This window comes from Dermacentor albipictus, chromosome 9, assembly GCF_038994185.2.
Source record: "Dermacentor albipictus isolate Rhodes 1998 colony chromosome 9, USDA_Dalb.pri_finalv2, whole genome shotgun sequence".
Taxonomy (NCBI): Eukaryota; Metazoa; Arthropoda; class Arachnida; order Ixodida; family Ixodidae; genus Dermacentor; species Dermacentor albipictus.
Genome location: NC_091829.1, coordinates 54,911,046 through 54,934,941, shown reverse-complemented (window position 1 = coordinate 54,934,941; position 23,896 = coordinate 54,911,046). Strand labels below are relative to the sequence as shown.

Sequence of the window (23,896 nt, the reverse complement as noted above, 5' to 3'; positions counted from 1 at the left end):
TCCACTTTTGGAATGGGGATCCCCCCAGCTGTGAGAGAGATTTGCGGTTCCTCCTTACTGGCCCTGCCTTTCGGCTGGTATAGAAGCAGTTCCGATTTTTGCGGTGAACATTTAAGTCCCCTAGGTCCGACGTAACCTTCAACTGCCTGGATAGCTCTTTGGAGGGTTTCCTCTATTTGGGCATCGCTGCCCCTAGCTATCCACAACGTAATGTCATCAGCGTATATGCTGTGATTTAGTCCTTCAATAGCCTCCAGTGTTTCAGGGAGTTTGATCATGGCCACATTGAAAAGAAACGGCGAGAGCACAGAGCCCTGTGGGGTCCCTTTGCTGCCTAATTTAATGTCATCCGATTGGCATTCTCCAATCTGGATTTTTGCTTCTCGGTCTGACCAGAAGTCCCTAATGTAATTGTAGGTTCGTACGCCTACTCCCAAGTCCTGAAGGTTCTCAAGAATGGCTTTATGTGTGACGTTATCAAAAGCCTTCGCTAGGTCAAGCCCTAGAATTGCCTTTGCGTCCCCCGTTTCCGCATCGATGATTTGGTGTTTTAGTGTGTCGAGAATAGCGCTCCAGAGTAGCAACCTGGCGCGGTCCGTGTGCCGTAGTTGCCAACTGCAGTCAATTCCTCTTCGTAACCCCAAATATTTGCAGCATTTTACAACCAGTAGTAAAAGTTTGTAAATATGCCTCGAGTTCTATCATTTTGCAAGCTTAATGCAGTGCTTTTCAGGCATTCAGAAAATAGGAGAAAGAACCAATTTGGTGATCACGAACTTTTGACAATAAGTTTACAACTGGACAAGTGACTAGAACTGAAATCCATACAATGATCCTCTACGGTGCGTTTTAACTACAATGCTTATAATCTATCTCCAAGTGCTCTAAACACCTACCACAACTTCTGCATTAAGAACTTCATAAAAGCACGAAAAACTCCATAGATCAATGTTTTTAATGTTTATTAAGTGTTTAAATGGGAAAGACGAAATTGGGACATGGGATGCTGTGCAATAGCTATGAAGCAATTCACATGATAAAAATTTGAATAGGCATCCTTCTTCCTCTGCAGGTTTTAAAACGGGATAAATGATTTGCTGTCAACTTGCTGTTGCGCATAAAGTAGTGATATGAACGGTTCTTTGCACCCACCACATGAAGGTGAGCCCAGCTCCAACGTGTGGCTGTAATCATAGTGCCACTTAAGGCATCTCTGACAGTGCCTTCGCTAAAGCCTTGTGGCCAGGCAGAACATCCGCAGCTGGAGCAAACAATTTGTTGACAATTGTGACTAGTTCAGTCAGGGCACCCCAGGGAAGGCGACGACTGCTTGCAAAGTTCACCAGCATGCTGATCGCTTCAGCAGTGGTTGTCGTGGAATGTGGCAGTGTGCCCACGCCAAATTTTGCCTCGCATCTTGACAGGAGATCCTCTCCAGGAGAGACGGGCATGTCATCATCTTCAGTGTCACTGCCTGAACTACTACCTCCAGCACCGATCAGCCTATTCTTGAGACGGTATGGTTGGAGCAAACCAGCAGGAGGTATGATGCTGCTGATTGAAGCATGTGAAATGTCTTCGTCGTCATCAAAGCTGCTGTCACTCCACAGCTGCTCTTCTACCCATGGGCGAATGTAGTCATAATAAAAGGGCTCCCTGCGTTTTGCCCTCTGCAGCAAACCACGTGGCACTACATAGCTGCTATCTGAAGCATCTGACACCTCATCAGCATCGGATGGAGCGCCCTTTCGCTTCCTTTGTCTTGGATTTGACTGCAGACGCCCCTTGGCTGCCGCCTTCTTTTGTTTCCCAGTGCTCTTAGAAGCCACAGTTTGGCCTTTGGCAGGTAGTTTTTTTTGTACCCCAGGCCGCTTAGATGCCGCAGCCTGGACTTTGGTGGACAGCCTTTTGGCACCTCTCCCCGAGTCAGCATCAGTTGTAGCTGCGGTTCTTCCAGCGCTGGCACTAGGTGCAGCTACAGAGCCAAGCTGCTTTGAAGAACGACTCGCTCGTTTAGCTCCTAGTGTTGCGGCACTAGATTTTTCTCCTCCACTCAATACATTGACCACAGCACGCTTAGCAGGTGGGCCTTGTTCCTCCGGTTGTTGAGGCTCCGACGTGGTAGGGTTGACAGCAGTTGCACGGCCTCGCTTGGTGCCCTTGGTCAGCTTCGTTGAATTCATGGCTGTCACATTAGCGGCATCAACACTCTTGCCGGCTTCGGCAGTCACACCAGGTTGCTTGGAAGAGGCTAATGGTCTCTTTCGCTGCAAAAGTTTCTGGCTTCCAGAGTCCTCTCCAGTATTTGATGCATCAGCTCCACCTCTTTCAGCAGGCGGGTCCTGATTGGTACGCTGCTGCAGCACGACTGTACCAGCCTTGCTAGTTGCTGCACGACCTCGCTTTGCAGACTGCTTTCTAGTTAACTTCGAGGCTCTTGCACTGTCATCGGCTTCGGCCGGTGCTCCAGCAGACTTAGAGTGAGCCGACGGTGAACGGACCAGACTGTCGGTGTCCCGCCCTTCGTTTTTCTTTGCCACAGTGGACTGGAGAGTTGCCGCACGCCCTCGTTTTCCCGTCTTGACAGTTGGCTCGACCGCTACTGCGGTGTCGTCCGCGTTGCCGCCGGGCGGCTTGGAACGGCTTGGGCTTTCGGAGGTTCCCTTTCCGGGCTCTGCGGCGTTGACTGATGCGCGCTTAGCACGCCCTCGCTTTGAAGCCACGGCCGGCTTCACCGCCTTCTTTGCAGCTACGTTGCCTCCAGTCATGTCTTGTGCACCGGCTGGCTTGGCTCGGGCCGGGGTTTGTCCCTTCACCAGTGAACGCTCGGGGCTTCCAGTAGGCACCAGGTCGTCTCCTTTGTTCAGCGCCGCTGCCGGTCCAGCTGAAGGCGCGACAGAAGTCGCGTTGGCCAAGGCACTGTCGGGGACGCCAGGTTGGGAGCGCTTCCGACGGCCAGGCAACTGGCCAGCGGTGCTTGACTTCGCGCTGGTCGGACCGGAAGAAGAACGTCGAGCGTTCTGCAGCGTCGACGATGCTTGGACGATGTCGCTAGGCTCGGCCGCGCCGCCTTTGGTTGCATTTGCCTTCCTCCTCGGCATGATTGCACGGAATGGAACTGGCAGCGTGAAACGAACTCGGCGATTGAAACAAAACCTACTGCAGCCCAAGTGTACCAGCCTTGCTAGTTGCTGCACGACCTCGCTTTGCAGACTGCGTTCCAGTTACCTTCGAGGCTCCTGCACTGTCATCAGCTTCGGCCAGTGCAACAGCAGACTTACGAGTGAGCCGACGGTGGACGGACCAGACTGTCGTTGTCCCGCCCTTCGTTTTTCTTTGCCACAGTGGCCTGGAGAGTCGCTGCCAGAGCTGCAAGACGCGCGGACGACCACGTGCTCAACAAGCCTGCGCGCGGGAAATATGGTGCACGAATCGTGTAAACAAGCGCACAAAGCAAGCTGCCTTCTGTCAATGTCGCTGCGCTTGCTGATATCTTGCGGTACTATTGCCGTTCGTTGCCGCTATGTTGCTACGCGTGCGCTGCACGCTTGACCACAGTTAAAGCGTCGACCAAGTTTTCAATATGTGATTATGGTTTTCTTTTTTTCTGTGTTCTACCTGATCCCAAAGGCGATGCTTTTGCGTTTTGCGGGCGCAAGTTTTACGTCACGACCACCATATATTTTTTCTTCTACTTCATTGGCATTTATTTGCAGTCAAATGTGGCCAAGTCCAGCCAAGTTCGAGCTGCCGGCACGTTAGAAAGCCGTAATCGCCGGTTTCGAAGTTCCATTAGTGAAGCAATTTCAAAGTAACTCGTGTTTCAGTCGCAACGTAGGCACACTTGCGGGATTCTTTGTAGAAACCTCCGCCGAGCAGCTTCCAGAATTTTTCATTGCGATATATGCTCCGTCGCCCTGTCGCTGTGTGGGTAGTACGTAAATCTTTTCGGTGTGTTTGGCGTCTGCGAGTTGAGGCATCTACAACAACGTAGGTCGCTTCGCATGGTTCCCCATTGCCATCTATCAACAATGTAATGCTCCCACTTTTGCATGTTTGGCAACTTGAATGATGGCTTCCTGTAATGTCATTTTCGTTCGTTGCAACTCTTTGTCAGGCTGTGTTAATCTACATGAGCTTTCGGGATCGAATTAACGATACCCAAGTGCTCACTTTATGTTTAACCAGGATTATTTCGTGAGTTGTAGCCAGCTTGTGTCTTGCCGTCAACTGCAGCCATTCGTTATTTCACACTCCTTGCTTTCTTTCTTTAGAATCTGCCTTCACGCTTCGTGTCGCTGTAAACATAAGCTATTTACTTTTTTTTTTTTACATTTGTGAGGAGGTAACGTACACAACGTTTGTATAATCTGCTGGTATCGCCTGCGTCTTATACAGAGTCAAACGGACAATTTCGATCGCGATTTAACCCGATCCTGATCGAAATTCGCGACCGCGATTGGCTCCCTCCCGTAGCCTGCGCAAATGATGCCAATCGTGATCGAAAGTGTGCCATGGTGACGCATTATCCTGTTGCTAATTAATTCTGCCTGAAAGTTTAACTTTGCCGCATTTCTTGCATGTGCAACATCATTGAAAACTGAAAATGACGAAACAGAAGTAAAAATTTTCACGTGTCAATTAGTTTTATCGAGTCTGTAAACATTGACTGCACGTCTCAAATATCAAAGATTTTTCCGATATCTTTTTTATATCACAGTATAACCAGAAGATACTTGAGATCATTACTTTCTGTTCTCCTCATGATTATACCATTAAACTTGGCAAGTACAAATGCAAACAGGATGCCCTAAGTGTAGCGAGTGTTCATAGTGATTCCAATGTCCTCAGTGATTTTATTATCAATAACATTTATTTGTAAAAAAAAAATATTTATATATAGGCACTGAGAAATGGCAGGTGTGCTTTAGCAGTTTGTTTGCAGTTCCAGGCAGTCTCGATGGTAGATCTTCAAGCTACAGCTGGCAAATTGCCATTTAACAATGCACAAGTTACAAAAAGAAGACAGGTTGGTAGAGCAAACACAGTATGTTTATAACAGTGTACACATTTGACACAACAAAAAATGAGAAATACAAAATTTTAATCTCCAACAACTGCTGCACTACCGTAACCCATGATTTTAGATAGTTCTTGTCTTCAGCAAGAGATACAGTATCGTTGGATAACGTTACTTTACTGAAATGAAAATATTGCTAAATGTGCACATTCTTCCATAAGTAATCACAGAGGCACCACACATCTTTCTATTTGTCACAAGGACAGCTGTTTTACATTTTGTTACTGATACTTCTATGTATGTTGGATTCAGTTAGCAATGTTCATAAGTGTCGCTGGTGTTTGACACATCGGCGCACTACTCAGTGAAATTGTGCGGCATCAGTTGAGGGAGCTAAGGTGCTTTGACAGGGGTAGATATTGCTTGAAATGTATCATTCATATGTGCCTAAATTGTGATCTGTCATCTTAACTTGTGCCACTGTGTGTATCTCAAGTGCTAAATCACAGTATTTAGTTTTACACAGCCTTGTCCCCTTTGACTGAGCTTGCTTTTGTCAGACTGCCCACAAGTTTAGTTAAAAAGTTGGTTACTACTTTAATGCAACCAGAGCATCAGTTTCTGTTTAAAGAATTTGTGCTAAGTGTCTAAAGTCTGAAAATGTTTTTAATGTTCCCATGTGAATCATTAAACTTGTTCGATTAACACAACTTGCATTATGAATGCAAGACAAGACACAGCAAGGATCATAGAAAAATCTAGTATGGGCACTTCCAGATTTTTCTCACTCTGTTGATAGGAGGCTTGAACTGACAATCTGTGGTTCTTGACATCACGCAGGTCAGTGTCATCAATGTCAGGCGAACCACCCACGAAGAAACCAGCAGCCATGGGCAAGACGATTGGAACCCACAATGGCAATTTCCACTGTGACGATGCGCTTGCCTGTTTCCTGTTGAAGCAGCTCCCAGAGTACAAAGACGCCACTGTGGTTAGGTGAGTTGGTTGTTTTGGAGGGGGGCTGTGCACACAGTGAACTGGTTATGCCTTCACTGCTATCTTGAAGAAGGAGTTTACCTATAAGCTGGAAAAAATGGCAGATGAGATCCCTACTTCTCTCAATTCCCATTGTGCCATAACCACGATGCCAGTGAGTTCATAGTGTGACATCCCAGATCTCTCATTCTACAGTTGAACCTCGTTATAGGCACCATCTGAGTACGCTGATATTGGTGACAAAGTTTCTATTTTCACTTTGTTGTATCCGATAATTCATTATATGTGTGTTATATCGAGTTTTGACTTTATTTCTGTTCCTCTACTAGTTCGAAGGCCGGTATTCATATCCTAATGAAAACATATTTCTCTGCAGTCACTTAATTATACCATTAGTAACAGGTAACAAAGTGTTCCAACAAAAGAGCCTAAAAAAGAAATTTATATACGTGCACTCAACCAATTCATCCTCTCGTAGCACAGGCCTGTGCACATCTTTACCACTCATTACACCAACTCATTGCTCTTTCTCCCAGCAGGCATGCAATGCATACTGCATCACTTTCGACACACAGTGCATGTGACCACGCATGATTTATGTGTGTAATGTTTTTGCTTACTACCCATGCAGCTTTGGGGGGTTCACTTTGGGAGTGATCCATTCGCAAGCGGTTTCTGTAAACACAGCAAGCGAGAGGGCGTCATGCAAGCTACTTATGACAGCCTGTCTGCATAAAATGGGCATTCTGCACCTCCATCCTTTGATGACCAGTGGGACGTATCAGTACCACTCTTCAGGGCAACTTCATGGTGCTGTAGCTATGGAATTTAACAACTGAGAATAAAAATGTTTGTGTGGCCATGCTTCTCCATTTCAGCTGATCATTTCTTTTAACATTATTGTTTTTCTAGAATTGTATATTCATCAATAAGGCTGAAGCACTTGCACTGAATGCTTACTTCCTCTTTCTTACCTGCTGCGTTTTCTTATTTATTTCACCTTTTCTGCGAGCCACCCACCTGTTTCTAAGCAGAATTTTGTTTCGTGGACTAGAATACTGATACAGAAAATTTCGAAGCCCCTATTTCACCACGTGCGTTCATTGAAAGTACTTGAAAACAGGCATTTATGGCAGCTTCGTGGCTTTCCTGATATTTGTAAACTTGTTCATTGCAATTTGTCCTACTAAAACCATTCACTAGCCTTACTCACAAATCACAGTGCTATTAGAAATGCATGTAGCCTTTGAGTTAGAAGAATTAATTCTTCATTTGGATGTAGCCTTTTAGGATTTTCAAGGAGCATCCATTTCTTTCTGAGAACTTTTGCAATATTGGGGATCCCTGACGCTCGGTGCTATTAGAAGAAGGTGCCCGATAAACTATATGGAAGCATGCAAGACGCACATTAGTTGCAGAGGAGGGCAACAAAGGCAAACATGTCCTACTTAATGAAAACGACCTTTGTGGATAGTGGGACTTTTATCTCTTATGCATTTCCCAGATTTCAAATTTCACTTTTTTGTGCATCACCTCGTCAAGAATACACTCATAGTGCTCTAACAACAATGCAATTCTTCCAGTCATGTCCGGCTTAACACAGAAATAAAGAAAATCAGAAAATCAACCATAGGAAACTTTGATTGACTTTTTTGGAACCTGTGCCAGCAGCACCTTTACTTACCTTTTAATTAGGTAACTTCCAAAATAGTATTGCAGCTAGTTTTTTTTCTTGTTTTGTTTTTCCAGTCTCAAAGATATACAAAAGCCATGAGTAGTAAGTCCTGTATAAAAACAGAATGAAGCATAATTGCTGTCCGTCTGCTATGTCCCTCATGGCCTTTGATATTTGGAAGACCACCACTTGATTTCTGTATTTTCCGTCTCCCCAACGTGTAGATCTCGAGACCAAGCTGTCCTGGACACATGTGATGTAGTCGTGGATGTCGGTGCCGTGTACGACCCTTCCAAGAGGCGCTATGACCACCACCAGAAGTCAGTCCTTTCTGACCTGCTTCAAAGTTCAATGTCATGTTATCTATGCCTTGAGGCTTCAATCACTAGCTGCAGAACTGCTTTGAGAAGCTTGAATCTGTTTTCATGGAGCAGTCGTGGTAGTAAAAAGGGGGTATTCATACTTCTTTATTAAAGAAAAAAGAAAGGGCTGTCAGTTATATTAGCCAGGTGTGCATGCAAGCATAATAGGTAATTGAAGCGGTAATTGGAACATGGCTGACGACTGCTGATGACCGTAAGGCTGTAACCATAAGGTTACAGGCACAGGCTTCTAATACATGCATAATACTTTACCACTCTTCACTTGTGGCAGCTAGTGCTTTGAATCGATTGAATTGCGCATTAATTCTTAAAAATACACGAGCTCGTCTAAAGGCACTCCTATAAAGCATCTCAACTTGTGAATGTACACTGAAGGATCACAAGGCGACAGTTATGTGTTGTAGCACCTGGCAGAAGCAAAGGAATAACCACGTTGTGCAGGAGATTTGAATGGCTTACGGTTATTCCTTACCTTTTCTGCCCTTCTTTGCTTGCGGTGGCTAGCACTTTGAGGCAGTTGAAATGCTCGTTGATTCTCATGCTCAGTTTCATACAGAGCAAACGATGTCGCAAAGGCTAGAGTCTCTTCATGCATTTGCTACTAAAAACAATTGTGCATTACATTTGAGAGAAACATATAGGTGTGTACCATGCAGTTCAATGTAACAGTAAGTCTAATTGTGATATCCTAAAAGATGACCCAATTATTACATAGAAGATGTCGCAGATCTTAACCTGTTGACCACCAAATGAGCTGACTGAGAGCAAACAAGGCTAGCAAGCACTCTAGTTGACATTAATCGAAAAACATATGGAGCTGGGCGGGCCATGTAATGCATAGGGCAGATAACTGGTGGACCAATAGAGTTGCGGAATGGGTGCCAAGCGAATAGAAGCGCATTTGAGGACTTCTCATAACAGGTAGCTGGCCTATGCTACCGGGGCATCACGCCATCGTCCGAGTTTTCTTGACGAGGGTTGCTTCTTTCGTGAAGATTATGAGGTCGAGAGGATGAGGAATGGAACAGGGGGTTTATTTACATTGAAATTTCAAACTTGTTTACATAGAGCAAGGGGTATTGTACTAGTTAGAGCATGGAGCACCATACATCACTCTCGTAGAATGAGCTACAGGTCAGAAGGCTACATCTTTCCGGCGAGCACGCTCGCACACACTTCAGCAGTCTGCTTAAATCCCCTCTGTCCTCCCTAGATCCCTAGGTCATGGAAATCTGCCGTCCCACCTTCATTCATTCAGAGCGTCCAAAGTTGCTGAAGGATCCGCGTTAAGGGCAAGGGTGTGTGCAGTCACTCCGGCACCTTTCACTGAATACACAGAAAGGAGGGGAGCTTCATGGAAAGGGATTGTCACGTTTGACTCAAATTGCCGTGTCTTGGTTCCTGGGATGACCCTGTAATCAGCTAGAACGACCGTCAAACGACCTTAGCGGCTACCAGAGTCCGTGAGTAAACGGCGTAGAACGCCCTTTTCCAGGAGTTTCTCACTCCCATAGTCAGTGATTGTGATAGTGGGCCATCAATCAACACTCAATCCGCCAAACGTGTCTCACCTTGTTGTCACCGCGGGTCTGTCCGAGGGCACGCATTGTTAGCTTCACAAAGTGATTCGTCACGGGTGCAGGAGAGGCTAGGAAGTCCCTGCCCCCCTGGCGGATCGTAACAGTAGCCTTCAAGCAGCAAAAAAGTAGTAGCCTTCAACAAGCAAAAAAGGAAGTGCAGGTGCACAGCCATTTTTATAACGCCACTGTTGTCATCATGCTGTCGTCATCTCCATTGTTGTCACAACATCATCATCATGCTGTCATGCCATCCAGCAAAACATGCACATAATCATTTGTGCTGCCATCATAAACACTGTTACCGACGTTAACAGTTTACTCTGGAAGGATATTGCTAGTGTGTCTGTTTGAGTCCGGTGGTCTGCAGAAGCTATTTGCTTACTTTGACCATCATCTTTGATGGTTCCTGCACAATTTTCTTTTTTCTTGTACTCTTTGCACATGGTAGCCTTACGCTTTTTCATGTTGTCGCGCAAATCTCAGTTTAGTGTCTGGTGGTTTGACTGTAGCCCGCCCCTGTTTTTACCTGACCAGGAGCTTTGAAGAGACGATGCACTCGCTTGACCCAACCAAGAAGTGGACCACCAAGCTGAGTAGCGCGGGTCTCGTCTACGTCCACCACGGACGAGAGGTGATCGCCGAGACACTTGGCTGGAAGCTCGCCGAGCCAAACCTCGAGAAGATATACGACAAAGTCTATGAGAATTTCATGGAGGAGATTGATGCCATTGACAACGGCATCAATGCTTACGATGGGGAGCCACGGTATGTATCTGCTGCACACTGCATCGGCCGTAAGGGTTTCCTACTAAAATTGCTGGAGGTAAATTTTGCCACTGTGATCATGCAATGTGGTAACGCTGGCCAGCATGTGAATTGGTCTATCCCTTGTGCTTATAACTTGAGATGTCCTTGTGGCTTGCTTTATTGTGCAGTAACTTTCTAAATTTCTAACTAACCATATTTTTCTAAATGCATTCAAGTGGCTTGTTTTATTGTGCATTAACTTTCTAAATTTCTAAGTAACCATATTTTTCTAAATGCATTAAATTCATGAATGCAATAATTCTCTGTACACATGAATAATCAGCGCAAATGGGTGTTGTCTAAAATATGACAGCTGTGACGTGTTTCCGTCTATCACAACTGCTTCTGGAACCTGTAGTACATGAACGCATGGCTTTTAAGACCCACACTAGTTACTTTAATGGAACCGTCACTGGTCGGTGTATTGTTGCATTTGTAACGAAGCATTTTGCCGAAAATGATCAATTTGCGATGTGACGAAGTCATTTGAAGCCAGAAGAGCCAAGTTCGGGCAAATCTGCACTCTACCTACGATTCCCGTGCTGGCTGAACAGCCGTGCTTGAAGTTTGCATAGGCCCTTGTGTCACATTGACTCCCTTGCAGTTTTTGTAGGAAACACCATGGCCTGTGCCACTTATTCCACAGAAGTTCAAATTGTTGATGTGCTACACCCCATTCAGACAGGCATATGTGAAATCACTTTGAGCAAGGACACTTCGCCATTAGTGTCATCAGCAGGCTGTCAGATGGGAAGGGTTAGTGACATTCCCTTTGCAGTGCACTTGTCTGGGAGCACCATCAGTGAATTAAGCGTGTAGCCTCGATAGCAATGCTTCAGTAAAAGAAATTAAATGCTCACTGCCGAGTCTGCACTAATTCCAAGAACACTCTTCCATGATTTCAAATGTTACAAGCACCTTTGTGACTTCAAGGATAAGAAAACAAGATTGAAATCTGACGCGAACTCAGGCGCACTGTGAAATTTCGTATGATGAACCGAGAGGAAATGGGACGCTGCAGTATCATAACCTCCATGGGACTGCTGCGAAGTGGAAGCTTTGGATTGCAGTCAAATGCTTGAAACCTCCAAAATAATTCATTTTAGCTTTGTTGTGAAGGTCGCGCACCGCACAACTCGCATTAGAACCGGGACAGAATTATTCCATCGTTATACAGGTCACTTCATTGTCGAGGCGTTCGTTGCAGAGGCACTCAACTGTAATATCTTCTTTTTTTTTCAGTGTCAGTGCATCATTAAAACACGTGTAGCAACCAATATGATTGTCACACCGGTTTGGTCACTACTAAAACTGTACAGGCTGGTTATGTAATTGTGATTAAAATACACGCACCTGCGATAGATTTTAGGGTTTTATTTGCATGCACGTGTAGCTCTGCCTTTTTCTCATAACTGTGTTTCACCGGAAATAGCACAAGCTGTCCTTGCCATATCTGACATTCTTTTTAACTTTGCGACATATTCTATAGGGCAAGAGACATGCCTAATCAGATTGCATGCACAATGCTAATAGTGTTGTACAATCTCAAATGAATCTATGCAAGTGCAAATGCTTATTCTGAATAGATGGTGGGACGTATATAAATAGGAGGTAAACTTTACCCATGAAATCATATTCAACAAATGTGAATTGTGCTTGCTGACTGTCATTCACTTGTCTGTGTTGCTTTGCTCTCATTGAACAAGTTCACACAAAAGATTGATTCTTTATTCTTTTCTTTGAGAAGTGGTTATCCCTCTTCACTGTCGCTACAGCAATATAGAATGTCAATAGCCTGATCAGTGTGACTGCTAAGTTTGAACTTTGGTGAAGAGTGCATCAGAGCTTCTTTTCATAGAAACTGTGCAATCCCCCCTGTGCTTATTCTTTTTGAGAATGGTAACATCTGTGGTCTAGTTAAGGCTGAAGCAGTGCAGTTTGCATCATGTGCTACCACTTGTTGGGCTACTATGTGTTGGGCTTCTTTGCAGGTACCGAATAAACACAAACCTGAGCTCCCGAGTGGGGCACCTGAACCCGCCTTGGAATGAACCAAACCCCAAACTCGATGTGAGTCTCTCTCTCTCTCTCTCTGCGGTTGGACCTAAATTGTATTCGGGCTTTTGCTGGCACCTATCACCATCAGGCATAACTATGCACACAATTGTGCATGGCGTGATGGTGCGTTGTAGGTAGAAGCACTGAATAAAAATAAAATTGTGGTTAAAATGTGTCCGTACATCTTGAAAAACTTCTGATTGGACCTGTGCAGCAAGTTTGAATAATGCCTGTTAGGTGTTTCAACAAAATTGGTTTGCTCTTGGTGCCATTACGTTGTCATGGCGCAGTTTCAGTTCTTACATTCCTTTTCACGATGTTTTACATCATGCATGTCTTTCAAGTGGCTGGATAAGTCCTTTCCCAGTGCTCTAGAGATGAAGTAGTTGACATCCTCATGTCGTGTGTTCCTGTAGAGATTTCTCGCAGAGTCCACATTCCGTAAACTCAACAAAATTCACTGATTTGAACATTCTTGAACCATTGTGCAGCTGTGCACTTATTTGTCATTCTGAAGAGGCAAGAAATGTGGTGAAACTGAATTATCAGCAAACAGCATTGATTGATGCCTAGAGGGAGCTACGCAGCCCAAAGGAAAATGCATTGCCTCAAATTTTCACTGCTGCCACTCGAATTGCTGTTGTCTAGCAGCATGTTATTTTATTGAATATTTTGTCATCTGGAAAGTGGGTTTGCTGTCTCTGCTCGTCTTTTCACTTTTATTTCTTCTCCTTTTTTGTGTTTGTTTGAACTCGTGTCCCTGTGGCGACGTGCACTGGGGAGCCAGATGCGCTAACCACTCTGTCATTGCACCGTGGTTGCGCTCAGAAACTTGTACAGGGCTTCATATCCCATGCAAGCTCTTGAGGGCGACAGTGTCTATGCATGTGTTTTTGATGGCACAGTGGGCAATACTGTAGTTAGTGCAGACCACAACACATGCATGGCAAAGAAGGAAATGCTAACAAGTAAGGAAGCAAGATGAGGCAAGAGAAATGAAGTGTAGTACATTTCGTAGTTTCTATACTCTGGTTCATACACAGCACGGAACACTACGGAGGCTAGAGAGACTTCTCGCAGTGCTCACATTCGTGGCCCAAAATAGTGCGTAATAGGTGAAGGAAAGGTATACTGTATTTTCTGGTGTATAAGTCTCGTATTCCTTCCAAAATTTTCGCTGGTGCATCTTCTACAACAGTGGGACTTAAGTACGCATAAAACCATGCATATTGGCACGACCAGTATGCGAATTCTGAAAGAAACTGAATGTTGTATTTGTTGTATTAACAGTAGAGCAGCCATTGGTACAGATGTTAGCTACTAGGGCTTGCCGTACAGGCAGTACGGCAGCAGCAGTAGGGTAGCAGCAGTGAAGGCTGCAAGCATGGTTCTCGTGATATAGGTGGCACCTTGTTTTAGGCTGCACTACAGTTCGCTGTCATAGTTCGGTCTTTCTTAAAGAGAAAAGGTTAAACCCACGAAACTGGCACAATAAATAACCAAAGGGTACCACAGTTTTTTTACTGTGACACTGTGGTGCCTCAGATACAGTACCAGTTACAAAAAGCACCACTTGGTTATCATCATTGTCAGCTGCCCACACGAGAAGTTGCAGTGCTTCCAACTTCCGGTCACCGTTTCACTTTTTGGGTGCGTGTGTTCAGGCTGGTTCAGGTGTGTCGCAAGTGTGTTTGTCTCAAGCGTGCCACATCACAGTGGCAATGCCAGCGACGTGATTACAATGTCGCATAAAAATTATTCCGAGGCTGAGAATGGTTACCCAGCGATGCTGCTGCCCAAAGTAGCTGAAGCTTTAGACAGTGTGTCGGAGGACAAGGTCCTTCATGGCTTTGAGTGAGGTGCAATAAAAATTGCTTTACTGAGCACTAAAGGAGTGTTCTGGTAGAACGTGTGGTTCATAAAATTTTGTTTACGGAAATTTAGTGCCTTCAAGTATCAGGTTAGTTTGGCATTTCTCATGATGAGTGCACATGCATGCATTGTTTAATTATGCCAGCTTAGTTAAAACAGCCACGTCTTATGTACCGGTGTGACTTAATATATTATACCAAGTTTTTCTTCAAAACTTGCAAAAAGAAAGTAGGGGGTGTGACTTGTAATCCAGAAAACATGTTTGATGTATGTCAAGTGATTCGATGGACAATTGATTTTAACGCTTTCTGTGTCACAATATATGCTGCAATTATTATTTTTGTAAAGGTGTCGCTGCTGGAAGCCTGTTTACCACTGAAAAAGTTGGAGCGGTATATTTCCGAGACCACTGTGGCCACTGTGCACCCCTTGTGCTCTCGACCAAATTACATTATGCAGCACACTGGAAGAACAAAGTGCACAAATAAGGCCTGATGCAACACAACCCTATGTCCACTAGAGGCGGTTACAATATAAGAAGTAGTTATTCCATAGAAAGTGTAGCAGGCAGCTCTAAAACAGTCGCATTGCCATGCACAATGAGTGAGACTTCTGTGACCATGTCACTTGCGTAGTTTGCGCAGTGCTGCCTGCTAAGTGTGGGATAGAGTATAGATAGAGATAGAGATAGAGTACCAGTCTTAGCTTCACTGCTTTGCTTGAAAGGTGGGCTGAGTAGCATTACGTAGATGTCGAATACAGCTGCTTGACAAATTTTTTAGTGGCTTCAGGTCATACCATATTGACCGCAAAAAAGACGGGGACAGAGGATGGTTTATGTGTTTTCTTCCTCTGTCCCCGTCTTTTTTGCAGTCAATATGATTTGCAGTAAATACCAACTAGGCCAAACTGAAGTTCTTCGGGTCATACGTTTTACCAGGTTGCATGGTGCTCCTGCCCCCCCCCCCCCCGTTATGTATGAACGAGGTTCTACTGCAATCATAACAGGGGCCAAAGTTTATGAAGATTATTCTTTTATTGTTCTTGCCTTCAAGGATTGGCTCGAGTGCTACAGTTATTGCCTGTATTTGCTGTGTGCTAGACCAGGTGATAATGAAAAATTGAAACAGAAAGGGAAGAATGCTGACAAAGTAGCACCCTGGCCATTTATTTTTTTGTATGGTAACTGTTAATGTTGTTTTGTCTTTCTGCATCGCAGGAGCAATTCCAGAAAGCCATGAAGCTGACGGGGGAAGAGTTCCTGGAGCGCGTGCGTTACTACGCTACTGCGTGGCTGCCTGCCCGTGAGCTTGTCCAGACGGCTCTGCAGCAGCGACAAAAGGTTTTTGCAAAATATTTATGAAATACTAGACTTGTATGCAATTGAGCCTTGATGTAATGAGAATTTAGCCTTTCCCATTGTCCATTTCTTTATCTGCTAAGTATCGTTACAAAGTTATTGCTCAGCCCTGGACACTCCTACATATATTCGAAATTTCCCGATTGTTGTTGCCAATTCTACACCAAAACTCGTGTTATATTAGACTGCGCGTTATGTAAATAGTAGTGTATGTTCTCGAACCTACTCCAGCACCAGCGATTACAGCGGAAGGTACGATGAGCCGTCTATAAATTGCCAACGCACTTGACCCATGGGCCAAATTTGACGGCTGTGCTCGTTGCTATTATTCTGACTGGAGTGTTGCTTGCTCCTTTGGGCAGCACAGGTTCGCCCTGTAAAGAGCACAGGTTTGGCACTGCCTGGTGCTTCATTCACCATCGCTACAACATGACAACATGCATGAAAAATTGGCATGCTTGATTATGACAGCAGGAGCCTTACTCTGTTGCACGTACAACTGTGATAAATACATTCTCAGATGCCATTTTGGTAATACGTGCTTCTGTCCTTCTAAAATAGGTTGGCGAGGCAGGCACCGTCCTGACTCTGGAGCGCGGTGGCTGTCCTTGGAAGGACCACCTGCTGACCCTCGAGGAGGAGCTCTCCATCCCTGGCGAGGTCAAATTCGTCCTGTACCAGGACCAGGGTGGCAGCTGGCGGGTGCAGGGTGTGCCGGTGGCGCTTGGCTCCTTCGCCTGCCGGTGAGAGCCCAGCAATATTCGTGAGAGAGGGAAGGAATGAATGATAGGCTCAAGGGACAGTGAATGGAAAAATTATTATTTTTATTTATTGCATGCACACTGCTATCGTCCATATGGAGGCTGTTGCAGGATATGGGAAAATACTAGTGGTGTGCGAATACTCGAATAACACTGAATCAAGTCGAATATGTACTGTTTGATTTTTCGAGCATTCTTTATATTCAGCGAAACTTTGAGAGTGGCCGATGCCGTAGCGTATGCACGTTCGTCTGTCGGCAGGACTGACCAAAACGACTACGTTACGTGGAGAGACGGAACGGTGACAAAAGCAGCGCGACTTTCAGAAAGCGCAAAAGCATTTCAGTAGAGCGGGCTGATTAGCCGCCGGAAAGCATATGATCATACTGGATATACGTCTCTTGAGTTCACGAACATTTTCACGCAGTTTTGAGCTTTGTGTCCACACACAAGTTTAAGCGCACAGACGAACTTAACAGCATGCCCACATGCTCGAACACCAATTCAACAGCATGCGTTGTCGCATGCTGCGGGATAATTTAGAGATGTTTTAGCTCATTCTCTGTGAAATTTACGTGATGTCAGTTCATAAGACTTCGTCGAACTGCCACTATGTAGCCTTTAGGTGCAGCGGTAGCTACAGTATGCGGATGTTTCAGTTGGCTGCGCAAACATGCAACGTGCATCGTCAGCTGCAGTGCGTGTAGGTGTTATAAGTTATTTTGGCCGTATTGATTTTTACTCGACAAAGAGAACTGGCACCTGTGAATTGCCAGCATGAATTGGAAAATCTTCTCGCTGTCTGATCGCTTGGTGTGGGAACTAAAATGTAAGAGTGCTCTTTTATGGCCAACCCAATGCAACCCCAATACGTTGAAGCGCCAATCGTTATAAAATGTTTGCGTCGGCCATTGGGATCATTCTCAAGCATTTGAAGTTTAGTAGGCTTGAAATTACAATACTATGTCTACGTTAGCCTTCTGTACGAGGCCGATGGCCTTTCTCAGCGCAGCGATCACTGCGGCTGCTAAACCAGCATATGATACATACAAGCTTTGTGCTTCAGCATTGCCTTTTTGCCCTATAAGGCATAATATCCTAACGGAATCATATAAGAAGAATCCGACGGCTATCTCTGATGGCACAACTTCTGTAATGTGGGTGAGCCTGTCGTCGAGGATGGGACGAACAAGACTGAAAAAAATAATAAGAAGAAAAAGATCGCTTGTGAACCTTTTTGATCGCGAAAAAAGGAACAGGAAAAATAAGGACAGGCTTTGGCCATGCACGTTATAGAGCAAACAGATCTATAACCCAGCACCTAGCACTGTTTTGGACGCCCACGCAGTCTGCAACCAGTTGCTCAACTACTCGACAAGTATGATTCACCCTGTATGGTATGCTGTTATTACTAACCAAAACTATTTTATTCGTGGGCGGAAGCCTCTTCCAGCAAACAAAGTAGTCATGCAATGGTTATCTACAGATAACAATTGGAACGCTTGTCAAAGTAATCAGCATACTTATTCCGCAGCAGAATGGTGCCCACGCCAATACTATATATATCTTAAAGGCATACCATACTGTACATCTTGTTTCCTTAATACCTAAGTTACTGATTGCAACATTCTTGTTATGCAACACTTAATAGACCCCCAGCATGTGTACCACCATGTTCTCTTGTACAAAGTGTGTAACCATTAAACTTTATAATCAGTATTCTCTCTGATTTTCGTTATTTGATTCAATATTTGTTTTGCTTCTTTTTCTCTTCTTGATTTGATAGGATTTGATACAATATCTACTACATGGTATTTGCACACCCCTACAAAATACATTGCATCAAAATATTCACACTGCAGCCAACAACAAAAGCTAGTGAACAGTACAATCAAAGTGTGTGGCCTTCCTGGGCGCTTAACGAACAAGATTAATAAGGAACAACAGTACAGAAGAAAGAAAAAGCAAATGATAACCAATTCAGCCTTGTTAGTAAATTACCCTCCTACAGTACCAAAAATGCCTGGCAAGCCAGAAATGGTGTAAAAAGGAAACGACAGGTGGCGACGCCATCTTGAAGTGCCTTCGCCACCTCACTGTGACGTCATGGATTTTGACGGCTTCTGCTCGGATGTACAGTTGAACCTCGTTTATATGTTTCGGGAAAAAAAATGCAAGAGAACAACATGCAATCTAAGGTCACCAAAAAATGTGGCAAACTCAACTGTAGTTCACATCTACGTAACGCAAAAGCACTGCGCAAATAATTGCAGCCCGAGACATGTAGAACTGGTGGGGCTCAAGCGGCCTGAGGCGCACATTGTTGTTTTTTGTGGCTTTGGCAATGTTCTGTTTGCGCTCTTCACATTTGGCCTGGGTCAGAAGCTTCTTTGAGCAGGGCATCTTTCCGCTGGAAGTTTTGTCGTGCCCAGTTGGCACAAATCGTTGCGGCACGAGACGTCGACCCATGTTGAGCTGGTAGCACCCAACCGAGCTAAGACACACGTCATTTTCCTATCGCACACCATTTTAAGACGCCATGGGAAACTGAAACGAAATCGAGCTGACGGGAAATGCGGGAATGCGATGCCTACGATGCTGCCAGGGCGAAACACGGCACTCACTTCGTGCCGCCTGCAGCAAGGAACAGCGGGGCATTTGGGTTATTGACCCACTATGTATGCCCCATGCACTGTGAAATAGATAGGTGAAGAAGCTTATCACAGTAAAGTTGGTGGCGATGGCTGTGAGTGCGGCGTGCGACGACCCGGGAGAGGTTTTGCTGGTACCGGATTAAAAGCAGTGTGTGCCGGTGGTTTCGCGTGGGATATTGCAGGCAAGTGTTGAGGGGAGGCTGCTGCAGCATGCAGTTACTGTTCTCAATCGCACACGCCTCCCGCCTTTTCTCCTTTGTGTGGGGTCCAGTGGCCAGAAAATGTATCACACAATTTCAGTTTGGTGATGTACTGAGGGTTGGTGCCAAAAAGAACGTATGAACCTACAAAAAAGTACCGTAAGTGTATTGGGTCATTTGTTGTGTTCGTGGTCGTGAATGCTGGCGCCGGGAAATCATGCCTAACGGGATCATATTAACAAGGTTCTACCGTTTCCCAATATAGCGTGTTCCACAGAAGCGAAATGTTGAACGTCGGAATTTTCCACAGCTTTTCTCACTGAACTGACAGGGCCAAAATAAGGGAGAATGCTTTAAGATTTCTGACGTCACACTGGCATACTGAAGCTGGAGTTGCAGCATGAAATAAAAATAAATTTGAACTTTGACTTTCATTACCTCTTTTAACCCCTTCAGGTACATAAATCAGTGAGCCGAGAAATTATCGATGTATATTTTTGTTTATTTGGGCCTTCAAAACAATGATGAAACACTTTTCAAATATATATTTCTGATAGCTTATATGTTATTCTCTGGGACATATGTGTCCCTGTGTGCCTTAGGGGAATCGAACGTATACATGAGCTTCTTATCTGCTTCCACCGTAAAACTCCATGAAGCAATTTCTAGCGATGGGCAAGCACAAGTGAACATTGAAAACATTGCAGCAGGTAAATATGCGGTTTTTGAGCTTCGAGTAGGAACATTCTGTGCACCTCTTTCGAGCGGGAGCTTTTGCAATTCGTTGTGGGGGAGCTTCTTGTGCACATTCTTACGCGCCCACATAACCGCCCAAGACTTGTGCTCTGTTCTCAGTTCAAAAAAATTTTGATAAGAGCCTGCACGACTGCTTGGCAGAACTGCAGTGATGTTAGAGTGGGCGTAGTTGTCTAGTCATCTTGCAATTTGATGTGCATGATGTAGACAATGTTTACTCCGGCATCCAGGAATTCAAAGAACACTCGAATGTAGTATTTTATTTATATACATGCGGTTGACTTCGTAAGTTACCTTGGAGCTGACAAGTGATAGCTCATCAGGTGGTTAACAACTACAAAGGCCTGCATTTCTTCTACCAATGTTATAAATACATTGCTGTTTTCCTCCTCATATGGATTTTTTTTTTTTTTACAAGCACTTTTACGGAGTTCTGACAGCTTCCTAACAACAGAAAACATTTTTAGTGTTGTAAAATCCGTCGGTTCTTTGCGCTGGGGAATACGCTTTATTTCCATGCATTGCACGAGGGAAATAGTGCTGATTCGCTGTTTTGTACATTTTATTACAATGACCCTTTGATGGCACACATAGTTTTTGGGAGCAGTTTTGCGAGATTTTAGGCCCACACACCTTCTCTGTTTTGCTTTTTTGGTGGCTTTGAATATTCTAGGTTTTCTGGGTATTGTGCATCGATTTCTGCACCAAGGCTGTCAAAGTCTTCCTTGTAAAGCCGTAAAGCAGACTCAGCTGTCATTGTCGTCAAACAAAATCTTATAGAATCTTTTCTTCTGATACGAGCAATTGGCATTGTTTTCCTGCCATATTTCTAAAATATAGCCGCTGTTATCAAAAATAAACCAGCCCACACGTAAAGGCACAAGGCATATAAGTTTATTCATTTCAAGCGACTGTTAGAACGTAAAAGGGCCACCCCCAAGCGAATGCCGCGAATCAACATCCAGCATTCCGTCACAGTACACTGCGACACATATGTCCCAATGCCTCCCTTTCTTGGTAAAAAAGTATTTTGAACTCTTTTAGATTGAACAATGTTGGTTTGTGAAGAACCCTAGCTCATGGCACTTTATATTCCACACATTATCTTCCTTCACTGATCAGAAAAATGTGCCAAACAAGTACTTCATTAATTGATGGAAAACTACCCCATTGTCACGTGACTCCACTAACTTTTCGTCAGTGTTTTGTCGTAGAGTTGTGAACCGGAACAAAATATTTCGGTAATGAAAGCTAACTAGTTCAGTAATTGCCCTCAGTAGGTCTGTAGGGGCAAAACATGTGTATTGAGATGTGTTTAAAATTCAGGGACACATGCATCCCATGTACGTTAGGGGTTAATAATCGACCTTTTGCTGCAAAATTCCCCCCTTGGCCCCTCTACTTGTTCAGACTTCGTCCACTCGAAAATTGTCCACTCTAGTTGCGAAGCTGCACTTGTTTACCATGTTCAGCAAGCATTGCAACGCCCCTTCAAGTGACCCTTCGGTGGTTCCACCCCTGCAGGGTGTTCCTTGCCGAGAAGTGGCGAGGATTGCGTGACGAGGAGCTGTCCCGGGTGAGTGGCATCGACGGCTGCATCTTCGTCCACTCCAGTGGCTTCATCGGTGGCCACAAGACAAAGGAAGGCGCTCTTGAGATGGCGACGCGAACGCTCACAGCCGCTGCATAGCCACAGGTACGTGGATCGTTTTGCTACAAGAAAGGTCTTAGGACAATGCGTTGGAGGGCTAGTTGGTGCGAATCCATAATTACTTTGTTTAGCGCAACGTCTTGTCGCCTTTCTTGTGTCCGTGGTTTTGCGTTAAACAAAGTAATTAAAGGCCTTGGGTGACTAGCAAACAGGTCCTCGCAGTCTGCGTAGCTGCTGACTCTCCCGGATGTTTCGTAAGTTTACAAATGGGGACTTGTTTTATGATTTTACAAACGTTGCACTGAGTTTTACGAAATATGAATTCTGTTATGTATTGAAAAATTTTTGTACATGTTGATAGATATGGTGGAGAATGACTGCAAGAAACGCATGGCAAAATTAAAATGGGATTATACTGGTGCTGCGCTCTTAGGGTAACACCAGACGCCATGTGCCAAAGGAGCGTACTTGCTGAAAATATGTTCATACAGACAAGTTTCTGAAGCAGGCCAAAATGGCAACAGCAGAGTCACTGAAGTAGTCGCCATCACCTAAAAACTATTTGCTCGCTACTGCTGCAAATTTTCTGCTGCTTGTGCGCTCCGAGTCTCAAAGTAAAACATCGTTAGTAAAGTTTGCGTGTATCCTAAAAAAGGCGTGCACTCATGGTAATATATTTAAACAATGTAAAGAAAGTTACAGGCATTGGCTCATGGACAACTTCGCCAAACTGCTGCTGTGATTTCTGCGTAAAGAGGGTCTTACGCTTTCAATTAAATGAACATCTATGCCACGGGGCAAGCTTCGCACACACACAAAAGGAGGAGAAAATACTTTGAAATCTGTGACGATGAAATCACAGGCTGTAGCTTAGGCCAAAAATTTTAAAATATACAGCTTGGACCTTTTCTTTTTTTCCTAATAAATTAACCTTTTTCTGCAGAATCAATGAAAATACAATTATCAAGTAATACTTTATCAGTCTTATTCGTTTTTTTCACTTTAGTGTCTGTTTAAACGCCACGCTTTTATCTTGGTTGATTGATTGAATGAATGAACAACTGTTTGGCTACCTGTGATTTCATTGTGAGTCCACGTCCCGATTTCTGGGTAAGTTCACCGCACCAACGATGGCGAAAAGTCAAACCTCGTAGCCGACATCTTTTCACGGTCACAGTGGCGCTGCCGAGCAACTTCTTCGCATTCCAAATGCCACACACCATAGTCATCAGTAGATCCCTGTCGCGTGCCAGCACCGACTTCTTCATGCCACGTTCGATAGTACGAACAATGTCCAATTTTTCTTCTATGCTGAGCACCGAGTGTTTTTTATATGGCACGATGCCACAATGCTCTTTGGCACGGCCATGGGCACGGCCATGCACGGTGCCGAAATGATGTTGATGTTGCGTCACGCACAAACACAGGGCACTTAGAGGCCATTGTTCTGATCTCTGAGGCTTGTTGTTCTGCCGGGCCGCCCGATGGGGACGACACACCGCCGTGATTGCACGACAGAAAGTGGACACACTACGTGCTAACCGATGCATGCGCAATACACTGATATGGTTTATGCAGATGCAAAACACATTATGTTCAAGGACGGCTGAGTCGCTGATTTGACTTTACCACTTTTAAAACAAAACTACTGATTAAGCTGTTACAATTTAACGGTGTTTTACTGTACTTACATTGTTACGGGGACTAGGATTTGCTGAAACAATGCAAACGGCTGCACTTTTGGAATATAGTTAATTTACTCTTGTGCCCATTACAATAGTAATGCTGTCATTGCATTAGTGTGGAAAACTATTCCAGGCATCAATGTTCTGAGCATTACTGCCTCTTGTTTTGTGTGTCCCCTTACTCTGAGATGCACGTAAAGTGAGCATTTAGTTACAGATTGCACAGACCATGAGTTGGTGCCCTTTTTGTGACTTGCTGGACCTCATCAAAGGGCAACTGCAGCACTTCTTTTACCACGTCAAGGTAGTGGAATGTTTAGATTCCCCCGAGACCCCCGTCACAAGTCTGCTAGAATTGTGCCACAAGTTCAAAAATAATTTTAACTGAACAAAAAAGTGCAGCAACGAAACCGAAACCTGACCAAGCAGCCGAGCGAA

General features: G+C 44.6%; 1 protein-coding gene across 10 annotated transcripts in view; it reads left to right on the top strand.

The window, feature by feature from the left end:
- The window catches only part of LOC135896562 (MYG1 exonuclease), a 631,131-nt gene that overhangs the window by 603,633 nt on the left and 3,602 nt on the right, over window positions 1–23,896 (top strand). For 9 of the 10 annotated variants that reach the window (XM_070525811.1, XM_070525814.1, XM_070525812.1 and 6 more), the window contains 7 exons: window positions 5,861–6,016; window positions 7,916–8,011; window positions 10,189–10,419; window positions 12,453–12,531; window positions 15,611–15,733; window positions 16,313–16,494; window positions 21,647–21,818. In XM_070525811.1, the coding sequence (XP_070381912.1) occupies window positions 5,861–6,016; window positions 7,916–8,011; window positions 10,189–10,419; window positions 12,453–12,531; window positions 15,611–15,733; window positions 16,313–16,494; window positions 21,647–21,812 (1,033 nt within the window). In that variant the 3' untranslated portion in view covers window positions 21,813–21,818. The remainder of the gene's footprint in view (window positions 1–5,860; window positions 6,017–7,915; window positions 8,012–10,188; window positions 10,420–12,452; window positions 12,532–15,610; window positions 15,734–16,312; window positions 16,495–21,646; window positions 21,819–23,896) is intronic. The other variant, XM_070525815.1, reaches the window with a different exon arrangement.